Here is a 27592-nt window from a genome sequence, read left to right as displayed (position 1 = left end):
TTCTGTCTTTCGAATAAACGTCGTGTAAGCTCTGATAATGTAAGCTAAACAGTGTTTGGTTTTTTCTCACGCGTATACAGTTGCAAAACTGTTTGCATGTTACAATACGACAAACATGACTATTGATAAACTATGTATTCATTGTCTTATACGACATTTGTTAATAACACAGATAATGTGAAACCAGTTTGTAAATGCACAAACATAAAAATATGCGTAAACGTCCCAAGACACATATTATATTATTTATCAAAAAAATATATAAGGAAATATGAGATTCCTGCTATAATATATCTGCCATACCCGGTATCTGCATAACCTCTAAAATAAATGCTTACACCTTAATCTTACTTTATTTCTAAAGCTTTCGTAGTCAGGTGCGCTTACCAGGCGATGGACGATTAGTGGATTAAGTTACCGCTTAGTACCTACTTTAGCTAAAAGTCTTGCTTTCGTTACTAGTTGGTTTACAGCAAAATTACGTTTACAGTCGTTAAGCCATGTTATAGTCCCTAGGTTGACTTAAATAACTTTAAATACATAAAATCATGTCTTTTTCTCAAAAAGGTAGGCAAAGACCAAAGTTCGCCACTTGATACGATCCTAACAAACTTCCTGTCCTTCATTCACATGCATACAGGACAGCCGGTTATGAGTACTACACATCTGACCTCTATGCAAGACATAAGACAACTTTAAATAGGTATGTATGTTTAATAATATAATTATTTGAATGCAATAAACACTAATTATAAGAAAAATGTGTGATAATATCTTTGTAATATTTAGGTCCAACACGTAAGAATGACTTCATAATAACGAACAAGGCACAGCCAAATAATTTCTTCATATGTATGCAAGGCAAGCAATTTGTACCGCCATAGAAGCTGGCTATTAGCTTAGTACCCGGTGCATTTACAATGCAAAGCGATCCTCGACCACATCACCTCGACACACCTGCGGCCGAAACGACAAGGATTTCACTACCTACTCAATTTGGTTACGTTTTATCACTATGTTTGTTATAGAGATGGAAAATGTAGCACTATAATATGAGTCTTTTTAAATACTATTTAAAGTTGTGTGTAATTATGATAACAATAATGATCACTTATTTAAACAGTCAAGGAAATCTGTATACTGCAGTTGTATGATTAACATTTGACCATTAAATATTCACGTATGAGTCTAAACAACTTGACTAAAATGAATGGAATGCAAAGTTCTAAATTCATATCTCTGAATAAAGGCCTTACACCACTATTACATAATTAGACCTGTAAGTCAGTGTAAGTGTATAGTAAAGGTAATGAGTTAATATTCTTTATTAAGACTTGAACTAGGTTGTATCTATATCATTTTCACACCGGTGTCAATTTTATCTATGTCGGCTTCAATGTGGTTCATATGTTTCCGCACCGGAATATGTTCGTACAGAATTCATATAGCACTATAGCAGTTAGCAGTATTTCAGACAGTAAGATATCATCAGCCTTTCTTTCAATTATGTTGGGGTCAGCCTCCAGTCTCATCGGATGCAGCTGGATACCAGTATTTTACATAGAGCGACTGCCTATCGGACCTCCACAACCCAGTTACCTAACAGTAAGAATAATAATATAAGCAATGTGAGTGTTAACTCCGATAACAACACCACTGACATCATGATGATCATCAAATTGTTATGGCCGTCGTATTAGTTTTAAAGTTTTATTATTTGTCTGAAAATAATATAACATTGAATTCAATAAACAAACGGCGAGAGGAATATAACCTATTACATTTGCCTGATATAATCCGCGCCCACAGGCATTTAAACTAACCCAATACATATTCATATCATAAATAATGTATTAGAGAACTACCACATGTTATAAAATATAAAACAGTATTTTATTTTTATCAAATTGTTCGGACATAAACATAATAAATTATTATATACAAGAAACAGCGAAAACGTTATATATTATTTATATTAAGCTATAATTCACGGGTTTCTCAGAAATTCTCCGCTACTGAGAATATCAGGTATTTATAGAGTAAAATATTGTTTTACAGTATTTATAATATTGTTTTGAAGCAAGAAGGGTTACGTATTTATGATGATCAAAATATCAAGATTACAGTATTAAGTACTTAATTGTTTACGTGGGTAGGTGTAATTATAGTTAATTTAAAGATAAATAAAAAAATTATGAGGAATATTATTCATAAATGCCTCAAGACGGGATAAAATAGGGTAAAAACACTTAAAAAAAATTAAATCAAGATCTTCGTAGTTTTAAAATTACTACTAAGAATTGAAATTGGGGATAAAGTAGGGTTTAAAATTTAAACTTAATGAAAGCTTATTTAAGCTAAAAATTACTACTCAAAGTAAAATTTATTCTTTACATTGGTACTGCTACTAATTTAAGTAATGATCGAAAACCAAGACCTTTAATAACGATTATTTTAAACTTAACGGTTATTGTAAGACAATTTCTACTTGAAAACGTTTCTAATATTAAATCTTTGTCACGCTACACGGCCGGACAGAGTGTGAAACGACCAAGTTAACTACAAACAAGCTGGCAAGTCAACGCAAACTAAGTTCCGCACTCCGTTTGTGAGAGCTGATGAGAAAATAAACTCATTTCATTTACTCCTTGCTCAAAAAGGTGTTATAAAAATGGAAATGCAATTTATTTTGATTATAGGGATTTCTGTTGTCTTTTATTTTTGGTAAATAACTAACGGATCGTGAACTTTTACGGACAAGCATATAACAGACACAAACAACGGCTACATGAGAATTGACTATTTAGTGATTACATGAACATTTTATCTTAATCAATAAAAATAAATCTGAGTAGTTTTGGAACCTATGCCACCGAAAATTAAACAATCACTTAAGAAACTTTGATAAAACTTGCTATCATGAAAAGCATTACCAAAAGAGATCAGAGCTCTAATAAAAATACAATCATTCGAATTTAGTAAGTCTTTCTTTTAGAAGTACGTAAAAAACATCTAGAACCAAAATCGGCAGGTATTGATCATCTTTACTTCACTATAAATTCGTAAAACTCTTTACGGAAATCCAACTCAAACTTTAACGGTTTTTAATACAAACCGGGTTTACTATTTGTTCAGTACAGGCTGCCTTTGACAATGATACGGGTAGGACCCTAGTTTAGCCCACTTACCCAAAATACTACCGAGAGAATTCTACCTCTAAGTCACCCAAAAAAGAAAACTAAAATCTATATTCACCTGTGGATTAACTAATGTTATTTTTCGTTTTAAAATGTTAATATCCAATCCCCGAAATTAACGTGCGAACTTTCAGTAATAAGACAGAACTTTAAATTAATTTGGCTAATGAGCTAACTCTGGCTAAAATTCACGGTACCTGCGTTCACCGCAAACGTAGATACGAATAAATATATTTGAAACTACAAATTTGAATATTTTCGACTATGTTTTTGGCGTATTTATTAGTGACTGTGTGGCGTAGAGATCACTCAAATCACTGTTAGTATTATATGGTCAGTATGCTGGTACATGTGCCCGTGTATAATTATTACACGAAACTGTTTTTTGTGCCATCCGACGCTTATTATTATGGTCGTTTCGGTAGCGCGATTCAGTACAGTCGGTACTTTCGTGTATCGAGAGTATGATACTTGAAATGTACGGCAATAATAGTTTCCGCGACGCCCGCTGAAGGCGCTAAACCGAATGTCATACATTTTTTTTCTATAGCTAGCAGGTTGTCGATACTCGATATAATAGCTATTGGTCTATTTGTTCTTTAAACGCGTTGTTTTTTTGTTTGTGAATGTTCCTACGATATATTTAAAATACTACAATAAACGACACTGTTTTACGAACACTGCAAGCTTTGTATGTTCTACTAAATATATAAAAAATACAACCCAAGTTTAGTGATTAATGCCTTACGCAAAAAAATGCATTTTCAATGACCAATAACGATAAGATTGCATGTCGCTTGAACGTTGTGCAACAGGATTGATCGCGGGTTTACCCCATACAACACGTATTGGGTAACACGCCATCGCCGTTTGCTGAAAAACCCCATGAGAAATATTACACAATTACCTTCTATTTGAGACGTTTAAACTTAGTTTAGAGTATAATTATGTATTTTAAGAACATACTGTGTATGGTATTTCAGCCAGTTTTGTATTGTTTAAGATTGTGTATACTCGTAGATAATCTGTAAATATTTGAGAGTGATTTCTATCAGCAATTTTTTTTCTTGCATGATACCTTTTTGTTTGTAAATAAACAGTTATTTTAATTACTTTATTTTATTTAACTAGAGTTCTGTGTGAACACCAATTTGTAGTCTGTTATATACTTTTAATCATCCTTAAGAATTAAACCATCAAACCCTTGAGAGGCTTTCATCACACACAATAATAAAGTCTAAGGGCTAAATATTTTATCGTCAATAATTACCGTCTTTTATCGAGTCGTTTATCTTAGGGTAGATTTTTTTGTATGGTTAAAGTTTTTTACCGAACCGACAAAAATTACAAATCAACAAAAAACTAACCTCTTTGTCTATCATAAGCGTTAATACACTCGCTGGTCTGAAACTGGCTGACGAGGGCCGTCTTCCCCACACCAGGGGCTCCGACCATGGCCACGCGGTGACAGGCGACCGGTCTGCGTTCTGTGGACTCCGGCGCTGACTGCGCTGGCGATGACGGTGCGAGGGACCCGGAGCGGGAGCGGCGCCGGCGGAACGAGTCGCCGCGGTTTACTATCCCTGAAAGAGAAAGTTTGAATTAGTTACTGGTGTTGAATATGGAGATAGGGGGTAAAGATAGGTGTGGTTTTTAGAACAACTTTATTATTAACTTTATTCTAGGCTTGCTACACATAGTCGATTCGGCTCAGCTTCCGCAATATTTATCGGGCAATAATACCGACTGGAAGCAATCACTACACTTTTTCGGCTTGCTTTTGCTTCGAGTCCGAACGTCACAATTTGCTGAGTGATTGATTTGCATTCGGTTATTTAAAATAAAAGCTATTTTCGGGTAGGTGTTGAATTCATGTATGTTTTATTACGATAGTAATTTTGTCAATAAATCGTACGTTCAGGCCTAAATGTTGCATAATTTTATTAATAAATCGAATTTAATTAATCATTTGTGGCTTACATTATCATACATAATAATATACTTTTAGAATAATAGGCATAACATCTAAAATAAGTATCGTAAAATGTTAAGTTCTATTTCGTAAAAAGTAAACAGTAGGCCGGAAACACAACACATACCAATATCCAAAAGAAAAAAAAACAAATAACGCAATTTAACGACGTACTATAAAAGTAGCCGAGTATAGTAAAGCGTGCAATTTACAACAAAGTTAGGCCGTTACACACTGTTACAACCTTGTAAATTACATACAATTGTGTACAGCACTGTTTTTTCCAGTGTAAAGACCTCTTTATATTATTCGGAGTGGTAGATGCGATTGGGCGACGAACAAATAAGTTATTGAATGGTTACAGATACATACAAAACTAATACTAAAATATTATGACAAGGAGTTAATACGACGCCGACGCGAGAAAAATCTGACATACTGATCCAACTAGTTTGAAACTATATTTGCGGTTCAACGTTTTGTTTTATTCAACCCGACCCGGAAGTATTATTTGTCGATCGCAAAAAATATTGTTCAGTGTGGGAATCGAACCCACGACCGCTTAAGTCAATGGTAGCGGCGTGGTGACCTTAACCACTCCACCACGGAGGTAGTCAATTTTAAAGTAATTGATCAAAAATCTTAAAGTATTTTTCTAATAATACAATTCATGATCTAATGGTTAGAGTGCTAATACTATCCCAACAACGATCTACAAAACATTTTCTTCCAACATATACATAAAGAAAGTACCTTTAGGCAGCGGTGGGTTGCCAGCTTAACCACGTAAATACCCTAAAAATAGCCACTAACAAATGGTGCCTAAAATAGAGGTGTTACCGCGAAATTTTCCAAACGGCACAATGTTGCCATACGTAATAAGGTAAAGGTACAAATTGTTTACAGTTAGTTAAGCTTTTAGTATATTGTTGTATATTTCTTAGGTATTTTACGCAGGTATTTGTATAGAAATAGTCATTTTAGGTATATTAAATAAGGTATTCTACGTAGGTATTTGAAATAATTTGGCTGAAAATAGTTTTTTTTGGGCTATTAAGTTACCTTGCTTATTTTGTAGTATAGAAAATAGTTACAGACACAGTACAGTTTTGGTCTAATATAGCTCATAATACAGATGAATTATAGTCTGATAACTTAGTACAGCGCCTTGTATCCAAGCTCTTTACTCTATACAGCTCGCGGCGGGCTCTTTACTAAGTTGTCGGACTATAGTATTTAAAATTTATATGAATTCGTAAATGAAATATTTATAACGAGAAAGTAAACGAATTAACAACAATTATGAAATGTGCAAACAACATACCTTTGAAAGTTTTTCATTAAATTACGGGGAACGGTTGTTAAAAAGTGTGTTGTTTTGTCTAAACCTAAACATAAAATAAACAACTAATTTATACAAAATAAACTCATATTAACATTAATTACTTCAACAAGATAAACGATACACGGCCTAATTTCAAAACAGAGAAACGCCGAAAGTAAATAAAATTGTGAAAACAAAAAAACATCGCGCCTTTTCACGGTAATTTGAATCTGGAATCGGACTACTTTTTAATTATTTGTTTAAGGCCTACAAAGAGGTTTTATAATAAAATTTGAATTGTAATGAGATTTCAAATGCTTTATTTATTATTTACCTTTGTAGTAAAATAAATTATATTTTAGAAATTACTGTGTATTATTTTTGAACCATAATAAAATTCCGTAGAGGCAGGCATACACCACAGAACGCCGCTTGGTACAATATTCTTGCAAAACTTATTGAACTACTTTTTCTTATCGTATGGTTAGTGGTCAACCTAGTGTCAAAGTTGTTCAAGCCGCTGGAAGGCCTTTGACATGGCTTAACGACTGGTATCTTAATTGACAACAACTGGGCACGACATTTTACGTGCCCTCCGAAGCACGGAGACGTAAAGTTTTATTACTACTATGCGGTCACCCATCCATGGAATGACCGCGTCTATGTTTGCTTAACTCACAGATCGTTTATTGGTGAGCGCAACTAGCTATGGGGGCCCCCAATTCTACTAAAAATAATTAATTTATTAACCATTTCTACTCAAACTAGAGCAATCTAACTAATACAATAATGATAATGTCCTCCTAGCCGATATACGGCGACGGCGGTCAGTTTCATTGAAACTGGCCATCTGTGCAGGACTTTGTTTATAGTGTCCAAGTGTGTGCACAATACACAGGTACACTCTCTATTCCATCACTCTCATAGTTTGGTAGGACGGATAACCGACACGACCAGTGAGAGGTCAGGCGCAGGACCGACGGCTTAACGTGCTCTCCGAGGCACGGAGGTCTTCGACCTCAACTTCCCAACTCCGGGCAATTTCTAAGAAATCTACTAACTAAGAAAACTACCGACCGCGCCACAGAGGCAGTATAACTAATACAATATACAATATAGCAGCCCACAAACTTGGTTGTCACCCAGGAATCGAAGTTTACTAACATGTCAACAGCTTGCAACATGTCCAACTAGCTGACAGGGAAACACGGCACATTCAGAATGCTAACAGACGTAGCTAACACGGATATTGAACTGTGGAACACGGTATTCATATTAAAGTCCGTTCGTTTGGTTAGTAAGAATTATAAAAAAATAGCAAAATTTTATAATGCAGCGGGCCTAAAACGCGTTTGAAAATAAAAGGTTTTGATAACTTATTGTTAACCCTATTTTTATGTTTTAGTTTCAAGCCCCTACGCTAGGCAAGGGCCTCCTCCCGAAAAGAGGAAGTGGCTAGGTCTTGAGTGGTTGACTGGCCAACGTTGGCCAAGTGCGGGTTGAGGACTTTTTGTCAAAGAGTATAAATATACAATACCAAGTATATTTTTAAAGATTTTATAAAACAGCCACGTTTACAATACTGTAGAACATTCATCGAAATTGTCGTATTCTATTTTTAAACATTCATTTGTTTTTTATTGTTAAAAGGTTTCGTTTTGCTACAACTCATCTGAACTCTGTTTAATTTTGGAATTCCTGTTTTGTTTTTAATAGATACGCACGAAATCGGTCTCTTGACAACCGGTTATCGAGAATTTGGCATTTAATATGTACTGTAAAAATTGTCCTTATTGAGCCCGCTAGAGGCGCTGATCCGATTTTCATACAATATTTCTCGATAGCTAGGCATTTGTCGATAGTCGATAGTGATAAAGAATACTTTTGTTTGTAACTAATTTACTTAAAAACAGCATTATTAGTACAAATAAACAAAATAAAGCGACAATTTTAACTCGAACCATCAATAGCGTGTCAAAACTTCCCAGCTGCGAGTTCTCAGCAAAAATATACGCAACATTTATAACGTACTTACGTTTATTTGGCTCAGTTGCATGTACACCCGTTTTATGATTTGACGTCAATAACGTTACACCTGGTACCCACTGGCGGGACGGCATGCCGAGGGATTTTTGGAATGAATATTACTACCACAAGGATTTTTCGATGATCTTGATTGTAAAAATAATATGTCAATATTACTGTTGCGATAACCGAATGTGCGAATAGAGGTGTATATAACAAATATATATAATCCACAACCGAAAGGACCCACCCACTTAGGCTATACCCAACATGGCAGTCTTCGGAACGCTTCAGCTAAGACAGGGCTTATGATAAGTTACTAACATTACGGACTTTTACATCCCTTAGAATTATAAGCCAGTATGTGTGCCGAGGCACACCACCTCTGTTTGACATTTAATTCAAATTAAAATTACATTTTCTTGCAGAAAATATGGTACGAAAAGTGGTTTACAAAATAAATTGTATCTGTCATTTGTTTAGCGTAATATGATGAAGATGATTACGATTAGATTAGAACGTGTGATTTTTTTTGGGATGCCAAAGGATCTCTTAGTATACCCATAGTGCGTTACATAGGGATGTCAAAGGATCCCGCTAGTGCGTACCAAGCGTTAGTGGCCACGGTAAGTCGGTACGTCATCCGGCTAAATGCGGCGTGTGCGGCCATTGGAAAAGGGCTGGCCAAGGAGGATAAAGGAAGTTATACGCTCCAATTGAGACAGGGTATGGTCAAGATTCGGATATGATATGTATGTGCATATTTTATGTAAGCGCCTTGTGTGTGTAAGTGATGTCAATTTATTGCGGATTTCTATGTTCTTATTCTTAGCTACATGTTGTTAGTTTGCTTGAGCATTGAATACTATATTGTGCCGGTAAACATAATTTTTTTGTAAACATTTTTTTTTGTTTTATACTTTCGTAAGTATGTATTATAGAATATTGTTATAAATCTCTTATCGACTCAATCAACATGTACAAGTACATGTTGAAATTACTTAACAGTCTAAATAGTGCTTACAAAGCCTGTGAAAATAACTATTTCAGATTAGAAATTCCAAATTAAAAATAAATAAAAAGTGTCAAAAGTCGTTATGGGACTTTCATATGTAGAAAATTGTGCTACTTCAAAGATATGAACAAAAGTTTTACAATTACGTTGTGGCAAATCTTCTAATATGCCAGCTATTATCAAGGGATTACAAGAGATACAAATGGGTACAGATTCGACATCAAACAACACAAATATTGGTTCAGTTCGAAAACTAACATAACTATGAGATACATCAGATATGAATGAATCGTTATATATTTATACGCTTAGGAAGTCACGGTTATTTGCTTCCATTGACATCAAGTGGGAACAATCTTGAAACTTATATGCATGAGGATTTTGCAAGCTGACCCCCGGCTTCTGAGGTAGCGAAACTACTTCAGAAACCGGGGGTTAGTTATTAATACCTACTTATTTCCCTAGTTTATCAAAGAGTGTATTTATCATTCAATAACGTTTTACTAGCATAATCCTTTAGTTTCTACCCTGTCAGTTTGTCCTTCACATATGTTCTCAGCTTGCAAAATTCTCATGCATATAAGTTTCAAGATTGTTCCCACTTGATGTCAATGGAAGCAAATAACCGTGACTTCCTAAGAGTATAAATATATAACGATTCATTAATATCTGATGTATTTCATAGTTATGTTAGTTTAAGTTTAATCTGAATACTCTCGAGTTATAAAATACCCTTTGATACAGGTTTTTAACTTGTATCAATAAGTGCCATCTGCGTCAGACATATAAAAAGGTGTCGATATAAATAGCTTTAAATGTATTGAATCAAGGGCAACTAAAAATATAATATGAAAGGAACCGTATTGTAACAATGTTTGTCGGCTAAAAATAAATATAGTGCGTAAATAAATTTTAGAAATGTAATTGGTTTTTCGTCATTTACTAGTTCTAAAGTTCATTACCATTAAACGCACATGTTACTAAATAAATGATACTGGATTAAATGAATGAAAAAAATACATACAAAATACCAAATTAAAAACAGCCTTCTTTTTGACGTTGCTTAAAAATGTCATGATATTTTGCCATACATACGAGTAAGAAAGAATTGCCAACACACTGTTTACATAAAGGTTAAAGAGCTGCGCAATACTTCTAGAATTATTTAAAGAACCATCAGGTGAACAAAATTTTCTCCTGTTCTTTTTTTTCACCTTTAAAGCAAGTGATAATTATTTATAATACACACATAACTTCGTAACGTGATTAATTTGTTTCTCACGGCTATCACTGGAAGTTTCAACAATATTGAATTAAAATGTACAATTTTACAAATGACAATCACGGGTGTTGCGGATATTCACATCCGTATCCGCAAAGCGGAACATTCGCATTCATTCAAACATTCGGATCTGCACCCGCGGATATTTTTAATAAAGCATCCGCATCGGCATCGGCATCAAAGAAAATTATAAAACTTTGCGTGTACATAAAACATAACGGTACCTTAAACAGCGACTAATAGTGTCACTACTGCACTGCGCAATGACGTCACTGAACTCTTGCAGTGTTTACAAACTTTGTTCAATGCTTACCCCTTTTCTTGTTTATGGCTGCGCTAAATCCGTACCCTTCGTTTCCCGCGGTATTTATAGAGCGCTGTATTTTCATGATTTGCTATTACATTTTGTAATGAAGTGGAAGCCAATGTGCGGTATATTTACTATTATTTTTTAGTATTATGAAGATAGAGTGAGAATTCTTTGACTATGTATTTGCAATTTTGCAGGACTACGGTAATTGTAAGTTACTAGAACTGACTTATTTTTTGAGGTTAGAATTTTTTTTATAAAATACCACAAATGTGGTAGTTTATATGAAGGTATGCTTGATCCTATTTGGCGTTCAAGTGTACAATGTATTAAAATACATACACACACACCATATTGATGGCCGGGTTTTCCAATTACCAGGCAACCTTACCACTGTGAAGAAGTCTTGGGCAAAAGCTAAAAGCTATGTGTAAAGTTTTTTAAATGTTAAGGCCTTTGATCATTCTCAACAACTACCAAATAAAAACACATAAGGTTACGTTATATTATCTAATTATTTTTCCCAATGACTTAGGTACTATAAACTAACTAGAAATTGGATTGCAATGTTCATGATTCTATTCACCTAATCACACGAAATACTAATTGAACTTAAATTGCTGGAAACCTATACAAGCAGAAGCAAGTTTAAACTTTAACCCACGAATTCCGCCATCTTAATTTCTACACGGTATTCCGAATCTAACTTCTGTTAAAGATATTAGAAGCTAAACTATCGATTGGAATATCTTTGTTATGTATCCTCGGGCTACGTTTTATAGTGCGTCAACTTAGTAGAGAGAGGCTTGATGATTTATCTAGATTCAAACTCATAATTATCCCAGCGCTGGGCATGTGTACCCTTGGATAGTTTTACAGTCCAACAACCAGAGAGCCTTTCTTAGCTTGATGATTTGTAAATTCCACTGCTGAGCAACGGTCATATTCCAAGCGAGGGAGGGATTAGGCCTTGAGTTCACCAGGCTTGGCAAGTGCAGGTTGGGGACTTTGCATGCTCTCAAGAAATGTATTAAAGAATTTTTTAGGTATGCAACGTTTCATCGCGATGTTTAACTTCACTGTTAGAGCAAATGCTTATTATTTACTGTTTAGATTAAAATAATTAGCTCAAAAAAAAAGTAGCTGTATCAAACAGGCCAATATCAGCTACATACGCCTTGAATCACTGATGCTCTAAATACAAAATTTTGTACACCAGCCGCGAACACTGCATAAAATGCTCTCTATTAAGTTGTCAGATTACAGTAAAATCTAAGTTTGTTTGAAGTGTACTTGCAAGGGAAATTGCAATAGAAGTTTGGTTTAAGTGAAGGTAGGATCTGGTCTGAGTGGTAGTATTCTCAAAGGATTTCATTGTGGTAACAAGGTTCTATCTCGATGGACGGATAGAACCTTGTACAACTACAGATGTAGTTCTTTGTACAAGGTTCTATCTTGCTGTTAAGGTAAATCCGTGCTTGTGTACTCGTGAGAACCGTTTATGTACATGAATTGAAAGTGGATGAACAGTGAACGATTTTTATTTTGTGTTTTTATGAAACCCGCAATTAGAGAGTCATTATTTGTTTTCTCTTTTTATCTTGGGCTTCTCATTGTCAGGTTTATATTATGTATTTACCAACCATACAGCAAATAAACTAAAAAAAACATTTTTTATTTCAAATAAAGTTACTAAACGCTAAGAATATCAGCATGTAATATATTTTTAAAAGTCTTCTTATTATAAAGACCAGGGGTTCCCAACCTTTTTTTAGTCCGGTAGCACTTTTATATTATTCTTGTTAGCACCACTATGTAAGAATATTAAAAATAAAGTGTAATAATCATCCTGAAAATTTAAAATTTTAAAATCATTCGCGCACTATTTATTGACTCCCGCGGCCCACTGGTTGGGAACCACTGATATAGACGATACATCAATGCTAAATACCAAGCATTTAAAAATTATATCTACCGCTAAAACTATTAATTTTCCCTAACAATCGAGCCTAAATCTTTCCCTAACCTAAAAGGTCTAAGACCCACATAGGTGTAACTGACTCAGCACAAACGCACGTGAAGTTGACAGATGGTATTCTATTCTTTTTACTTTTAGTAGAATAAATTATAGTCTTTTAGAATGCCAAGTTCTCTTTCTACTGGAATGCAAATTTTGCTGTTAGTCCGTATTTTTTCTATTTTGAATAGAAGTTTTGTAGAGAACTATTTTATTCGTCACAATACCACGCTCCCGGCTTTAACGCTTCTGAATAAATAGTTTTCAGGTGGAATTTTTGACAGGTGATTTTTTTACTTTAGTTGTCACTTTAATTGACGGATTGGCTATCCGACACTTATACATTTCTTTTATCTTCTCCTCTCTGTACACCTACCCTCTTATTCATAAACACACAATAAACCTACTTTAGTTAAACAACTACTAAAATATGTTTTCTCTCTTTTATTTCGCTAAGGAGTAAAAGAAACATAACACTTTATAAGCCTTTCATATATATTTATGAATAAGAGGGTTAAACATTAGTTGTAAAACTGACCCTCGGTATTTATACCTTTTAAAAACTTTCGGTACAAGACTGTTTGACTTTTAAACGTTAGAGCTTATAATTGGTCTTACGTTTTTTAACATCATCCCTGTTATGCCCTAAGGAGAAGGCGATGTGTCAAACTAAAATAGGTACATTTTCGCAGTTGACATAATCTTCACTACAGAACCAACATCATATACTGCGCTAGGCTTTTGCCAAACGCTGGACAAGTAACCAAGCTCAAAATTGAGAGTTCACAATAAAATTTAGTTCCTTTGACAAGCGCTAGAGGGAGTGATTTTGTTTTGAAAAATCGACAGTAACTGGTATAGCATTTTATTAAAAATTGCCTTTGTCATGTAACAAAGTTAACGAAGTGTAAATTATATCATTTTTAAGGTGTAGTTTTGTATGGTATTATTTTGTTTGAGTTTTTAAATTGAGATTACATTTTGGGGTCATTTTATGGTTATGAATGCGAAGGTCGCGTGAGTTTTATTTTTAGATAGATAATGTAACAACATTTGAATAAAATGTTGGCTTTAATCATTAAAAGATTTTTGTTTTATAATACCTGTTTTAGTATTACATAACACAAAATCATCAAAAATTAAAAGACTCGCACAAATCTTGCGTAATTTTTACGAGAAATACGAACAGATGTTAAATTTGTGGATCTCACAAAAATATTTCTGTTTTAAGTGAAAATCGAACCCACAACCTTCTAACCAGAACACCTTACATTAACTTATCAGTCCCAAAGTCTTTAAAATCATTGACAATGCTTTAGGAAAGTCACTACCGCAACCAATAAAATCTAATTGAGAATCGAAACGACATAAAATATCTATTCTCGTTTAAAATTTTACGATTATCTTCAATCTTAAGACTTATTAACGTATTTAACCAATCTTTACTGCTTAACCCACGCCTAAATCTTTACTCCTTGAACTAGGGTTAAATGTATCCGAAATAGCAGCTATAAAATACTTTTATTTCTACAACGAATGTGAGAAAATAAACACAAAAAGAATCTGCTTTTTATCTGTCATGTAACGGTTCTTTTCACCTAATAAACACTAGGGTAATATATTACGTCATCAATGAGTGTTGCTATACGCAAAATTCGTAAGATCTTATTTTTATTTAGCTGAACCACGCGGTTTCATTCGAACGTGCGTTTTCGATTTTAAGTTCTATAGGCGTATTTTTTTTTGGAAATAAAGCCCTTATAATAAAAGTATTGGTTTTGTCTTATTGTTAGAATTTGTGAATATTTTTACTTCTCGCGGCAAAATTACTGACTTTTGATACACATATAATTAATTATATGGATTCACACATGGGATACGTTTTTTTAACCCATTACTGTCCCACTGCTGGGCAAGAGTCTCCTTCCAAACGAGGCAGGGGGATAGGTATGAGATACTTATTACCTCAAAATACAGGAGGCTAAATACGTGGCGAAATCCAGTACTTAAGAACACCAGGATTCCACGGCCCGAGTGTTGCTATGTACGAGATAAACTTTGCACGATTTCGTATGAAATATCGTATATACGTATGTAATTTAATGAACTTCGCTAGAAGGGATAAACAATATTTAATAATGAAGTTGTTTTGACAAGGCTTGCGATGTTACTTGTGCCAGTACAAGGTTTATGAACATGTATATTACTGATGTTGCTTCACTGAAGGTACTTCATCAGAATTATATTAGCGTAATTAACGTTTTTTATTTCATTAAAATATTTGAATTTTGGTGATGTATTATTTGCCCTGTTGCAGTTAAAGTTCAGTTTATAACAAATATTTTTTCTTTACTGGTATCCAAACTAATATTATAAATTCGTAGGTTGCGAACTATATATACTCCTTCGCAAAGTGTTTAAAGCACGTATGTACGTAAAGGTTTCCTCGCAATATTTTCCTTAGCCGTCATAACAATGGATAAATATCTCTATTACACATTTCTTCGTAAACTAATTGGTATGTCAATTAAATATGTAACTTATGTGGGATAAGTATGTATCACCCGACTATCAACTATACTCATCGAACTGTCACATGAAAACCCAAAATAGCTCGACAATAGTCTGTCATAATTCTAAGAAAAACTATCCAAGTGCGAGGTAGACTGACACACGAAAGGTTCCGTACCAATATTTCTGAAAGCGCCAGAAAAAATCGCGTTTGCTGTGTGGAAGTGCTTTTAAGAAAACTGCGAGACAGACAGCAAACGAAGGGCTCCGTACAAATATTTAAAATGATTTTGTAAATATTTTAAATGTATAGAAACGCCAATTTTACGTGAGAACATGTTGCATGAGAATTCCCTTAAATATTTATTTTATTCTGTTTTTAGTATTTATTGTTAGAGCGGCACACGAAATACATCATCTGTGAAAATTTTAACCGTCTAACTATAACTGTACATGAGATACAGTCTGGTGACAGACAGTAAGACCAATAGACAGACAGACAACAAAGTCTCAGTAATAGAGTTACGTTTTTACTCGTTTGATAAGGAACGCTGAAAAATAGCTCATATATTACAAATACAATTGTAACAAAGTATAGATGTATTACAAATGTGACATTATGAAGATATTTGGCGAACGAATCTTGGCAGCGGAACGAGTTTAACGAGAAGTTTGAATCATTGGTATATAGTGGCAGGATTCCAGTTGAAATGTATGTACTATCTTACTATTATAAATGTGAAAGTTTGTGAAAATGTTTATTATTACCATTTTTTAGACACAATACTGTGTAAAGTACACTAGGTCTGTGTGCGATTAAAAACTATTCATGGCAAGACCCGACATTTAACAAAGAAGGTAGGTAAACCTTTAAATATTAATTGCATATAAGAATCTTTTGTAATAATAATTTAGAATCGTAAAAAGCAGACATTTTCAGTTTTATGTTTGTTATTATTTCAAAAAAACCTATCTATTTAGATGAAATCTGTCATACATAGTTTATACGAACGAGAACACGGACTGAGGTTTGTATAGTTCTATCTTATGTTAACTATACTACTGTCAATAAGGAAAAAGCGAGGATTTCGTACATTTATGTAAGTATCTCTGGGGGTAATCTCTGAAACTACAGGCTATCTAATTGTTTAATCAGGGTGAAACTGGGCCGAGCTGCTAGTTACTGTTATCAAGAAAGAGCGTGAATTTTGCGAGTTCGTGTATATGTAAGGATTGTTATGTTATCTCTGTAATTAGAATATGTATTTACCTTACTCATTATCTATTTAACATCCAATTCCTGTACCTTATGATTTTGCATCACAGATGGGCTGTTTTATACAACTATTAACTCTAGATAACTTAGTAGCTACCTATATATAAATATTGCGAGCCATTTTCTTCAGATATCCACTGAGAAGCTGTCAATGTTTTTATTGAAAAACTGATCAACTTTAGCATAATACACAGAAATATGGTTTTCAATACGTTCAAAATTTTGTTTTAAGTTATTGTTATAATACCGAGTTAAGGAAATCGCGGTTACACTGGACATGGTCCTTAAAATCCCTTTACATTTTAAAGATGCATTTTACCAGATGGGTATAAGATATGTAAAATATGTATGCAAATGAGTCTAATACTGGCTCAAGCTGGGTTACAAAAATATTGCAGATAACGGGAAAACTTGAATGTTTATTTTAAAATATATTCTTGCACCGAAAAAAAACAAGAAGTTTTTTAAATCGTGTTGCGGTACTCTCGATAAGTATGCAAATAGCCATCAAAAAATCCAAAATACTTTGGCAGTGGTTTAAAAGGTCGTCTAGACTAATAGACCGGGTTTTTTGAGCTTTATTTCCTAAAAAATGATTATGTATGACATTGTAATTCTCAAAAACGACTTCTGCGGTCCGAGTATTTGGTACTGAAGATCGATTTTTTGGCTAAAGTGCTATTGGGCCTCTAAATTCTGTTGGAATGACGACATTCGAGCATTCTTGTTACGTCACAGGTATGTATTTTACCTCGTTACATAAAATAAATTCACGGATGGTTTGATGGCAATCGGCAATTTCAAAAGTGTGAAGAGTGTGGAAAACAATGCTTTGGGTACATCATATTATTAACAATTTCTCACCAACTAAAGATTCTGTTTACTAACAAGTTAAAACCAAGGTTACAAGGTCCTTACCCTTTATTAAATTTTAATTAAAGTAAATTTAACCCATTAATGTCTCACTGTTGGGCAAGGGTCTCCTCCCGTAAGGGAGGTCGTGAGGGAGGGGTTAGGCCTTGAGTCCACCACGCTGGCCAAGTGCGGGTTGGGGCCACTTCATAAATTTGGAAAATAATTAATTAGTAAAAGGCAGTTGATTTTCCATCAAACAGTGATTCAAAGTGTAATGTAACTGTTTCCATGGTAGCAGGTTGTTGACTAGAAACAACTTCGATTCCCAAGTCGGGCAAAATTATGAATTTAGATTTAGTTTGTTGAAAATTACTCAAGAATATAAAGAAAGCATATAATAATATCGAGTGTGATCTAATTTTGAATGCGTGGTTCTTAGTTTGGTTTGCACCTTTAACTATATACAGATTGTTTGAGAGAGTATATTTTTTACTCGAACGAAAACCCGTATATAAATCAGTAGACATTCATAATTCTTTAATTGCCGAGTATTTTATTATAGTACCAATTAGAACAAAAGATTATATAATATCTGCTAAATTCAAATTAGTTTAAAAATATCTTTTTTTTTCCCAAAATACAGGTTATATCTTATTAAAAAGCGGCGTGTGAGTTGTCCAAAGATATTTATCAGTACCTCTTCGTATCCTTGCGTTGACTGTCGGCTGTGTAACGAGACGCAAAGACACCGTTCCGTAGTGTGAACGGCTTATTCCTACTTAAGCAGTGATTTTTCGATATTCCTGTGTAAAAGTACAGTTTTAAAGAGATAAATATGCTGGTCACTTGTTTAATAGTGATGATTGTAATTTTGCTAATGTATCAAAGGTGGAAAAATCGGGATATTTATAAGCTGGGACGGGAACTCAATTCCGGAGTGTGGACTTTACCTTTTTTGGGACACAGTTATTTGTTTTTAGGGAATAGTGAAAGTAAGTACCTAGCTAATTTTTTTATTTTGGAATTTTATGGCGATTGTGAAATAAATATTAAAATTTATTTTTTAATGATTGTTGTTCGAAATATTCGTGGTAATTATTGTGTTTGATAAATTACTCTTCTTAATTTGAATCGTAATTTATCTCTTAAAGTTAAAAACAATGCTTAAATATAAAGAAAAACAGTCTAGATTGTATTTTCGCACAAAGAGATATTTTAATGCCGCGAAATATTATATATATATTTTTTTTTAATATTTAAATTTAGATAAGTACGAAAACTTACATAAATGTTTTACAAAAATACCTAAATCATTCTTCATGAGACATACTTACATAAAACTATAATTCTAATTATTTTTTTGTGTTATCTAAAATAATGATTGAGGAATATCATTAAAATAATTACCATAACAACTGTATCCTTAATTACATATCGCTTAAAAAAATATATATTTTTTTAATTATTAAATTTACCCATAATTGCGCTAAATTGCACTGGTTGGCAAAACAGCACGGGTTCGTAGCATTTAGTTACCATAACCGGTTAGTTAGCAGTAAGGTAAACAAACTTTTAACGCAGTCAGCCTATAACTGGCTGACAGATTAATGGCAATTAAGGAAGCCTTTTTAGGTTATAGAGAAGTAAAAAGTTGGCACAGTTACCTGAGGCAGAAGGCAGCAAGTTAAGACTTCTTTTTGTTGCTTCAAGTAGTTATTTTAAGAGACTTTAAAGGCATTGATTTTATAAAAATAAAAAACTTGCAATTAATAGAATAAAAATAAACTATGGTTAGTCTAAGGGCCGATTAGCGCATTGCCTTTTGAAAACCTTAAAATAATGTCGCTGATGGGACAGATTTGCGCCAAAATTTGTACAAAGAAAATTAATGACAAAACCCTTTTTTCTAAAATTATTTGTTGCCATAATGACAAACTTTGATTTGACTTGACCTGTTAGTATGAGTCAAATATTACTTCCTAATTGCTGTAATAAACAAATAAAACTGCTTAATTAAAACAAATAGACAAAAAGCGAAGTTAAAGGCAATCAAGTAAAACAAGGTTGACCACTAAACAATCGAAATAAGGAACTTATTAAAGAAAAATAAAACAAAAAATCATCAATGTTGGCCAGTTTACTGCTGACTGCATAATAAAAATAAAAAAATATTTTTAAACAATTAATGTCCCTCATGCTGGCCAAGTGCGGGTTGAGGATTTTGCCTAACTTTAAGAACTGTTCTCGGGCATAGAAGGTTGCATTACGAAGTTCTCCTTCACCATTGAAACAAGTGATAATTATTTCTAATAGACACATTACGTTGAAAAGTTATTGGTTCGAACCTGCGACAACTTGCGTGGGAGGTAGCACTCGACTATCTTTCTTTCTTTTCTTTCTTTTTAAAAGACAACTCCCGCACTAAGAATTGCTCTTGTGTCGCGGGGACTTTTACAAACATACAAACAACGGACACAAAGCACAACCAGACCCGAAACAATTATTTGTGGACCGCACAAATAATTGTTCCGCGTGGGAATCGAACCCACGACCTCCAGGCGCAGTGGTGTTGGCGTGGTGGCCTGTACCACTGCGCCACGGAGGCAGTCAAAACTATAAATGAATATTGTAGGATAATACATACACTTTACTACCGTGCGAAACAAAATTTAAATCGTGTTTTTCGTTACAGCTAGTATGAAAGCCTTCCAAACTCTGGGTCGAGATGCGTTGAAAAATAATAATGGACTATCATCTATGTGGCACGGAAACTACCTTTACACAAGTAATATTTTATTATTTTTATGTTAAACTATAATATTGTAGTCATAAGTTCAAAAACATTCGTAGAAAATGTGATACACACGTATCGCACATAATATTTAGTGGAACAAAGACGTAAGCGACTGTCTGTTAATAAAATTTTGTTCCATTCTTTAACTGAAGGTGTGCCTGTATTGCGTGTGTGATTTTCATAAGACTTGTATGTGAGTACCTACATAATATATGTTATTTTTTTCAGTGGTGGCTGATCCAATATCAGCAGAATATGTTTTGAAGACGTGTCTTCAGAAAGATGAGATCGTGATGTTGTTGACCTTGTTTTTCGGCAGCGGCTCTATTTTGGCTCCAGGTAAAATATAACAATACATACTAAACTATATATACTATTAGTTAATTTACATTTTATCACCCCCAATCTAGTGTTAAACTATTTGCAAAGAAAATAAAAAAATATTCGGAGCTTACGTGACCTTTAGCAGATAAGAGTAAAAAAAGTGGTGTTTAATGATATGTATAAAAATTAAATAAACGAAAATAAGCTTATGCCCGCAGTTATGTCTATTGTTTTAAATTAATAATTACCCTTGCTTTTTGCAAGAATCAAATCAATTCAATCTTTTATTGAGTAAAGATATTGACGTTGAAAGAATGACTAACAAACGAGATCTATCTAAACGAACAGTTTAATCTTCCAGTGTCACGATGGAGACCTCGTCGTAAACTTCTAGTATCAACTCTCGGCGCGAAGAATGTAAAGCAGTTCTTACCCATATTTAGTGAACAAAGCCAGGTGATAGTGGAACAGCTGGGTGGAGTAGCTGGTAAAGGCATTGTGTCAGCTTGGAAGTATTACACGGCTTTGACCATGGATACTATTACAGGTAGTGGATACTTTGACTTTATTTTAGGAAATGTTAAAATAGGTAGATAGATAAAATGTCCGTTGAGGTAGACTAAAATAAGAAGTTCTGTCATCATCGAGATAGTCAGCTTGCTACTACGGGGAAGTTGTACCGAAACGTGTAGCAAATTAAGGTAAAAAAAATGTGGTCGCTTTAACTTTATACAGCAGTAGATTTGTCATTGAAGACAGGCTGTTTGGGAGAACCTCAAGTAAATATGATATTCTGCTGTGGTATGTGTACAGCTTATTAATTAAATACGATAATCAATTAAAACCTCGGTCTACATTTCAGAATCAGCTTTAGGCTACAAACTGTATGCACAGAAAGACTCCGGCCACAAATTCCTCAAGTCTATTGAAGCTGGCCTGGAGTTCTGTGCTAAAAGGGTCTGTGCTCCGTGGCTGCATAGCGACCGAGTGTGCTGCAACATGCCAGGGTTCAAGAAAGTGATGGAGATGAAGAATTACATGTGGGGATTCGTTGCTGAGGTAAGAGGAGCTCGTGGCTTAGTTAACAAGAGCGGCGCGAATCGATCTGTAGTTAAGCTACCCTTGTCGAGGTTGTTCTTTGGATGGGTGACCATCTTATACATATCGAGTTTCTTCGTTTTTCGGAAGGCACGTTACATTGTGTGTCCCGGCTGTCCTTTTCAAAGATCTTTGACAGTCGTTAACAGTAGTCAGCTTGAAAGTTTGACAACCAGTCATACCGTAGGGTATCGTGTTATAAGCCAGGTTAATGGGTTGTGGAAGTCCGACAGGCAGTCGCTACATGTAAAATACTGGTATCCAGCTGCATCCAGTGAGACTGGAAGCCGACTCCAACATAGTTGGAAGAAAAGCTAATATATATTTGTTGCTGTGGTAAATATTTAATTACATAATGAGAAGGGGCGGAATATTACCAAACGAATCATGAGTACTGCGCCTAACATTGTATGTCTAAATATAGCAACAAACCGATACGCGGAAGATGATAAATAATTTAATATAAGAGATAAAGGCAGGGCTGAGGGTTACAGAATGAAAGTACGATGTCGTTATATCCTTGAAGAAGCTGAGTTGAATGTTCTTAGTGATAATAACTTTAATAATACTCGTACAATTGTTAACTTTTGTATATTAATTTACAGCTTGTGGATGCAAGTCGAAAAGCAATGCAAAAAAAAGAAGAAGATGGTAAAATGACAGAACAAGGTAAGATTGGACAATGCTTTGAATAACATTCAATTGAAAAAGTTCACAGGTCACAAAGATATAAGACATGTGCTCTTTTCGAGATTGACACAATATTTTTTTTAAAAGACAACTCCTACGCTAAGAATTGCTCTTGTGTCGCGGGGAATTTTAACAAACATTCAATCAACGGACACAATGTACAACCAGACTCGAAACAATTATTTGTGGATCACACAAATATTTGTTCCGTGTGGGAATCGAACTTACAACCTCTCAACGCACTGCTAGTGGTTGGTGACCAACTAAACCTCAATTTATATCTATTGTTTAAGATATTAGTCCAAAGTCATTCTTGGAGCTGATGATGCGATATTCAGAAGGGACTGGTAAGGGAGGAAGTTGTACTGATATGGAAATTATAGAAGAGGTAGTAATATTGATAGTGGCTGGTAATGATACTACGGCAGTTGCAATGTCCTTCGTAACACTGATGCTGGCCAGGCATCCTGAGGTACAGGATAGAGTTTATGAAGAGTAAGTCACTTCTTGAGATGTATGGGACTTTTGTGTATTGAGGCTCGATACTACTTATAGAATACTAAAAGAAGACTGATTTCCTAGCATTACTGAGCTAGAGAGCTAGAGCTGAGTATCTTTATATTGAAGACTAGCTGACCCGTGCAACTTCGCTTGCGTACAATAAGAGAGAATGGGTGAAATTTTTCCCCGTTTTTGTAACATTAATTACTGCTACTCTGCTTCTTTTGGTCGTAGCGTGATGATATATAGCCTATGTCCTTTCTCGGGTATTTAAATATCTCCGTACCAAATTTCATGCAAATTGGTTTAGTAGTATAGGCGTGATTGAGTAGCAGACAGACAGAGTTACTTTCGCATTTATAATATTAGTATGGATTGAGCTGCACCGCTAGCTTATTTTGAGAAAACATTTTTTTTCGGTAAATAGTAAGGTGAAATGTATGAAAGCGAAATATTAATATCAAGTGAAGGCAATCGCTATGTATTGCTTAGGTATTCGAAAATATATAGTTAATGCTGTTATTTTATCGTCATTTTTGCTGCCTTTCATTGAACTCGCACGTAAAGATATCTCTTTTATTCAGAAAAAATAATGCAATGAACTCAGAAATGTTGTCTTCCAGGATACAAGAAGTGTTAGGTGATTCAGATAGAGAGGTGACAATGGAAGATATACTTCGTCTCAAGTATCTGGATGCTGTGATCAGGGAGACACTTCGGTTGTACCCTCCAGTACCTTTGACTGCTAGGAAGGTTGAACAAGAAACAGTGTTACGTAAGATATCTAGACACTAATTTTACTTAATATTGGTCGTTTGATTGGGTTTTTAGTATATCAAAGTATTTGCTGACCTTCCAATAAAGAACGCCGCATAATAAGATGCTCTAAGACGCGATATGTTAAAATCCAAAGAATTGTCGCAGCTTATCTTTGACATTTATGTAGGACACATTTTTAAATAAGGCTTTCAATTGCGTTAAAAACGGGTGACTCCTTCTAATACATTTAGTACTCTTATTTACTTAGTGATTCAATGCTGCATTTCTTTAAAAATATTTAAAAATGCTAAAATTTATTTAATTATTTCCAGCATCAGGTCTAAAACTACCACCCGGCACAGGAGTGATGGTTAACGTCTGGGCTATTCACCGCAACCCTCGCTACTGGGGCGAGGATGCGGAACTGTTCCGACCTGAACGGTTCATTGACCTAGATCTAGAGAATCCGGCGGCATTTATGCCGTTTAGTAATGGACCTAGGAATTGCATAGGTGAGACAATTTATGACTCACTTACATTTGATTATGATTGTAACTTTGAAATTCTACCTTGCAAGACTTTACATCTAATATTACACCAGATAATCTCAGATTTTTATTACCGTGGTCAGTAGTACACTAGTCAACTCAAGACTTTTATGATTTTTTAACACTCACTTGGAAACATTTATTTTATACTTGGTTTTCTTTGAACTATTATTAAAATCAATCAGAAATGAGCAATACTCAATAGCATTTTGCCGGACCGGATTATTACCACCTCATGATTACCAGTCCTATATTCCATTCGTACCTTAAAGGCAATTTAAAAACAGACAGATATTCTTCTCAACCTCTAATATGACTTCTTATGTTCCAGGCTACCAATTCGCAATGATAGCAATGAAGACAGTGTTATCACACATATTGAAACACTACAAGATTTTACCCGCAAGTGATAACAATACTAAAGACCCACCGTTACGACTGAAATTTGACATCATGATGAAAGATGTTGATAATTTTCCTATTAGATTTGAACATAGAAAAAAAAAGTAGATGATGTACTGTAGCTCGATTCTCTACTACTATCGACTACCGACAACCGAACTGTCATCGAGAAATTTGTATGAAAATCTGATCAGCGCCTCTGACGGGCGTCGTAGGAAACATTTTGGCAGTACATTCTAAATGTCAAATATCGATAGCTAGCCGGTTGTCGGTAGTCGATAGTGGTAGAGAATCGAGGTACTGAACTATATGAAATATATTTAATAAATGTTCTGTTGAGTGGTTACTTTCACGCCAGTGTTAATAACTTTTGAACGAAAACCTCATCAGCGCTCCTAGCGTATTCCACGAGAACTATTTTTCTACAAACTTAATGTCAAACGCTCGTTAGTCAACATTTCCTACTGTCAGTACTGACAGTAGAAAATGGTGCTACGTACTGTTATTTTTTTATTAAAATACAGCGAGTTTAGTTATGCAGCGGTATAGAGTTATTTAAAGTATGATTCACACAAAGAGAAAATTTGTTTAATTCGCCTGATTACTTGTCAAGCCTGAACTATGTATGTTAATATTCATTATTTAATATTCATTAATTGCATTATTCATCCCAAACCAAAACCACACTATCTTTTCAAAAACAGTATTATTATTATGCACATTTCAAATAATAATTCTCAATTTCCATTTGTTAATATAATTTCTTCAGCAGTAAGTACAGTAAAACCTTTTTCTCGTCTGAAACAATATTACTTGGCTCGGGAGCGAAACTCACTTAGCTAGCAATTATCTCCCGGCGTTTATTCTTTAAATACTAACTACTATTATCGCATTGCGAGTAGAAAAGTCTAGAGGTACTTTCTTTTGGAATTAAGATTGAATTCTTCTGCTGGTTTTAATTCATTTCTGTTTAAAGTATTTCAAAAGTAATTTACAGGAGTTAATTATTTTATCCTTAGAGTTTAGATTAAAATATATCTGCTTTGATATATCCGATAATAAAAACTAGTTTATGCCAGTGACTACTATTCCGTTAATATTCAATTTTGTTTAGAATGGCCTATGATCGTTTCCAAGGTCCAATACTATCGAAATGTTATCAAAAATCAGTTCAGTCAGGTTTTGTAAAAAAAGAAACAACAAAAAAACTGTTTCTCCAGGATATGGTCTATCACCCAGCCAAATTTTATTAAAAACGGTTCAGCTATCCTGACATGATAGAAGGATAAAAATATACTCGGATTTGTATTAGTACAAATTCCATTTCCAGACAGAATTTCATTAAGCATAATGACATAGATTCCATTACACGTTTATAGCCAAAAACACAGGTGACAATAGTAAATCATAAAGCCACACAAAACAATAATACCTAGTTTTATTTCCCTTCAGTTCCTTTTACTAAGAGCTAACGTTGCCATAAAACTTTATGTGACAACCACTTCGGTGTTGCCCATAAACGAACTGAATTAATACTACTTTATACCTGTCGTTAGATTCACCATATTTCCCCACAAAATTGGGAGGATAAAAGCAATTAGAACGTTTACGATTGCAACACTGGCGACGATTAAAACGACAAGCTGTTTTGAACCGTATGCTTTAAAATTTTGAATGCAATTTCCTATGACAGTGGTTTTTGAAATTGGAATAGTTTTTTTTTTCTTTTAGAGACGGCGTTGAATCTTGATGGAATGGAATGTTTATTAAACGAGAAATTTCGTTAAAGAAACGTTGTTTAAATGACAGAGTTTTACACTTTTGCATACATATTACTTAGCGTTTAACGATTACTTTAGACGATTTTGTCTGATTAATAGTAATATTATCTCTAGCTATACCTTAAAACCTGTGTCTACCAGTTACCATTACCTTATATTTAACCAAGGACATGTAAGTAGAGCTCATAAACGTCAATGAGAGCATTCTTTAAGGGTTCCGTACCCTATAGTGTAGAAACAGGATCCTTTAACTGAGACTTCGCTGTCTGTCTCTCACCAGACTGTATCTTATGAACCGTGATAGTTAAATAGTTGAAATTTTCACAAATGATGTGTTTCTGCTGCCACTATAATTTTGTACAACTGATTTCTCTTATTCTTATTTAATAAAAGACAATTTCCGCACTAGGAATTGCTCTTGTGCAGTGAGAACTTTTACAAACATACAAACAACGGACACAAAGTACAACCAGACTAGGGATGAAAATGGCGAAAGATACTCATTTGTTTTTTTCGCAACTTTGAAACTTTCCAGTAAAATACATGTAACTTTGGAATAATACAAATATAGGGCTGTTTGAAAAATACAAGTTTACATGTATAATACGTGTATTAATCAATGTATTTTTCATAAATTACAACGAAACGAATTATTATTATTAAAACAAATTAATGTATTATCGTGCAAGTAGTATTTGTTGGGGTTTATTTGTGAACAAGACAACAACCAATTGAATGATTTTTAATTATATATGTAAAAGAGGATGCTGATTAATGCTGATTTAACCATAAAGTTATTTTATCATTATTAGTCCTAAAATACAGTAAAATATATGTAAAATACATGTAAAAAACGGAAACTTTCGAAAGATACATCGTAAGACCTCTTTGAAAGTTTCTGTTTTTTATTG

General features: G+C 34.1%; 2 protein-coding genes across 2 annotated transcripts in view; one reads left to right on the top strand and one right to left on the bottom strand.

The window, feature by feature from the left end:
* Rgk3 (Rad, Gem/Kir family member 3) overlaps nt 1-27592 on the bottom strand; it is a 150426-nt gene that overhangs the window by 44213 nt on the left and 78621 nt on the right. Inside the window, exon 2 of the mRNA XM_076122905.1 lies at nt 4565-4780. Within this exon, the coding sequence (XP_075979020.1) occupies nt 4565-4780 (216 nt within the window). The remainder of the gene's footprint in view (nt 1-4564; nt 4781-27592) is intronic.
* On the top strand, nt 18483-26284 carry LOC142978341 (cytochrome P450 4d8-like). Its single transcript, XM_076122746.1, has 10 exons — nt 18483-18776; nt 20477-20569; nt 20807-20917; nt 21264-21449; nt 21765-21961; nt 22606-22669; nt 22984-23185; nt 23815-23966; nt 24283-24462; nt 24830-26284. The coding sequence occupies exons 1-10, from the start codon at nt 18620-18622 to the stop codon at nt 25006-25008; spliced, it is 1521 nt and encodes a 506-aa protein (XP_075978861.1). The 5' UTR covers nt 18483-18619; the 3' UTR covers nt 25009-26284.

Source organism: Anticarsia gemmatalis, chromosome 14 (genome assembly GCF_050436995.1).
Source record: "Anticarsia gemmatalis isolate Benzon Research Colony breed Stoneville strain chromosome 14, ilAntGemm2 primary, whole genome shotgun sequence".
Classification (NCBI taxonomy): Eukaryota; Metazoa; Arthropoda; class Insecta; order Lepidoptera; family Erebidae; genus Anticarsia; species Anticarsia gemmatalis.
This window is presented reverse-complemented; position numbering and strand designations above follow the sequence as displayed.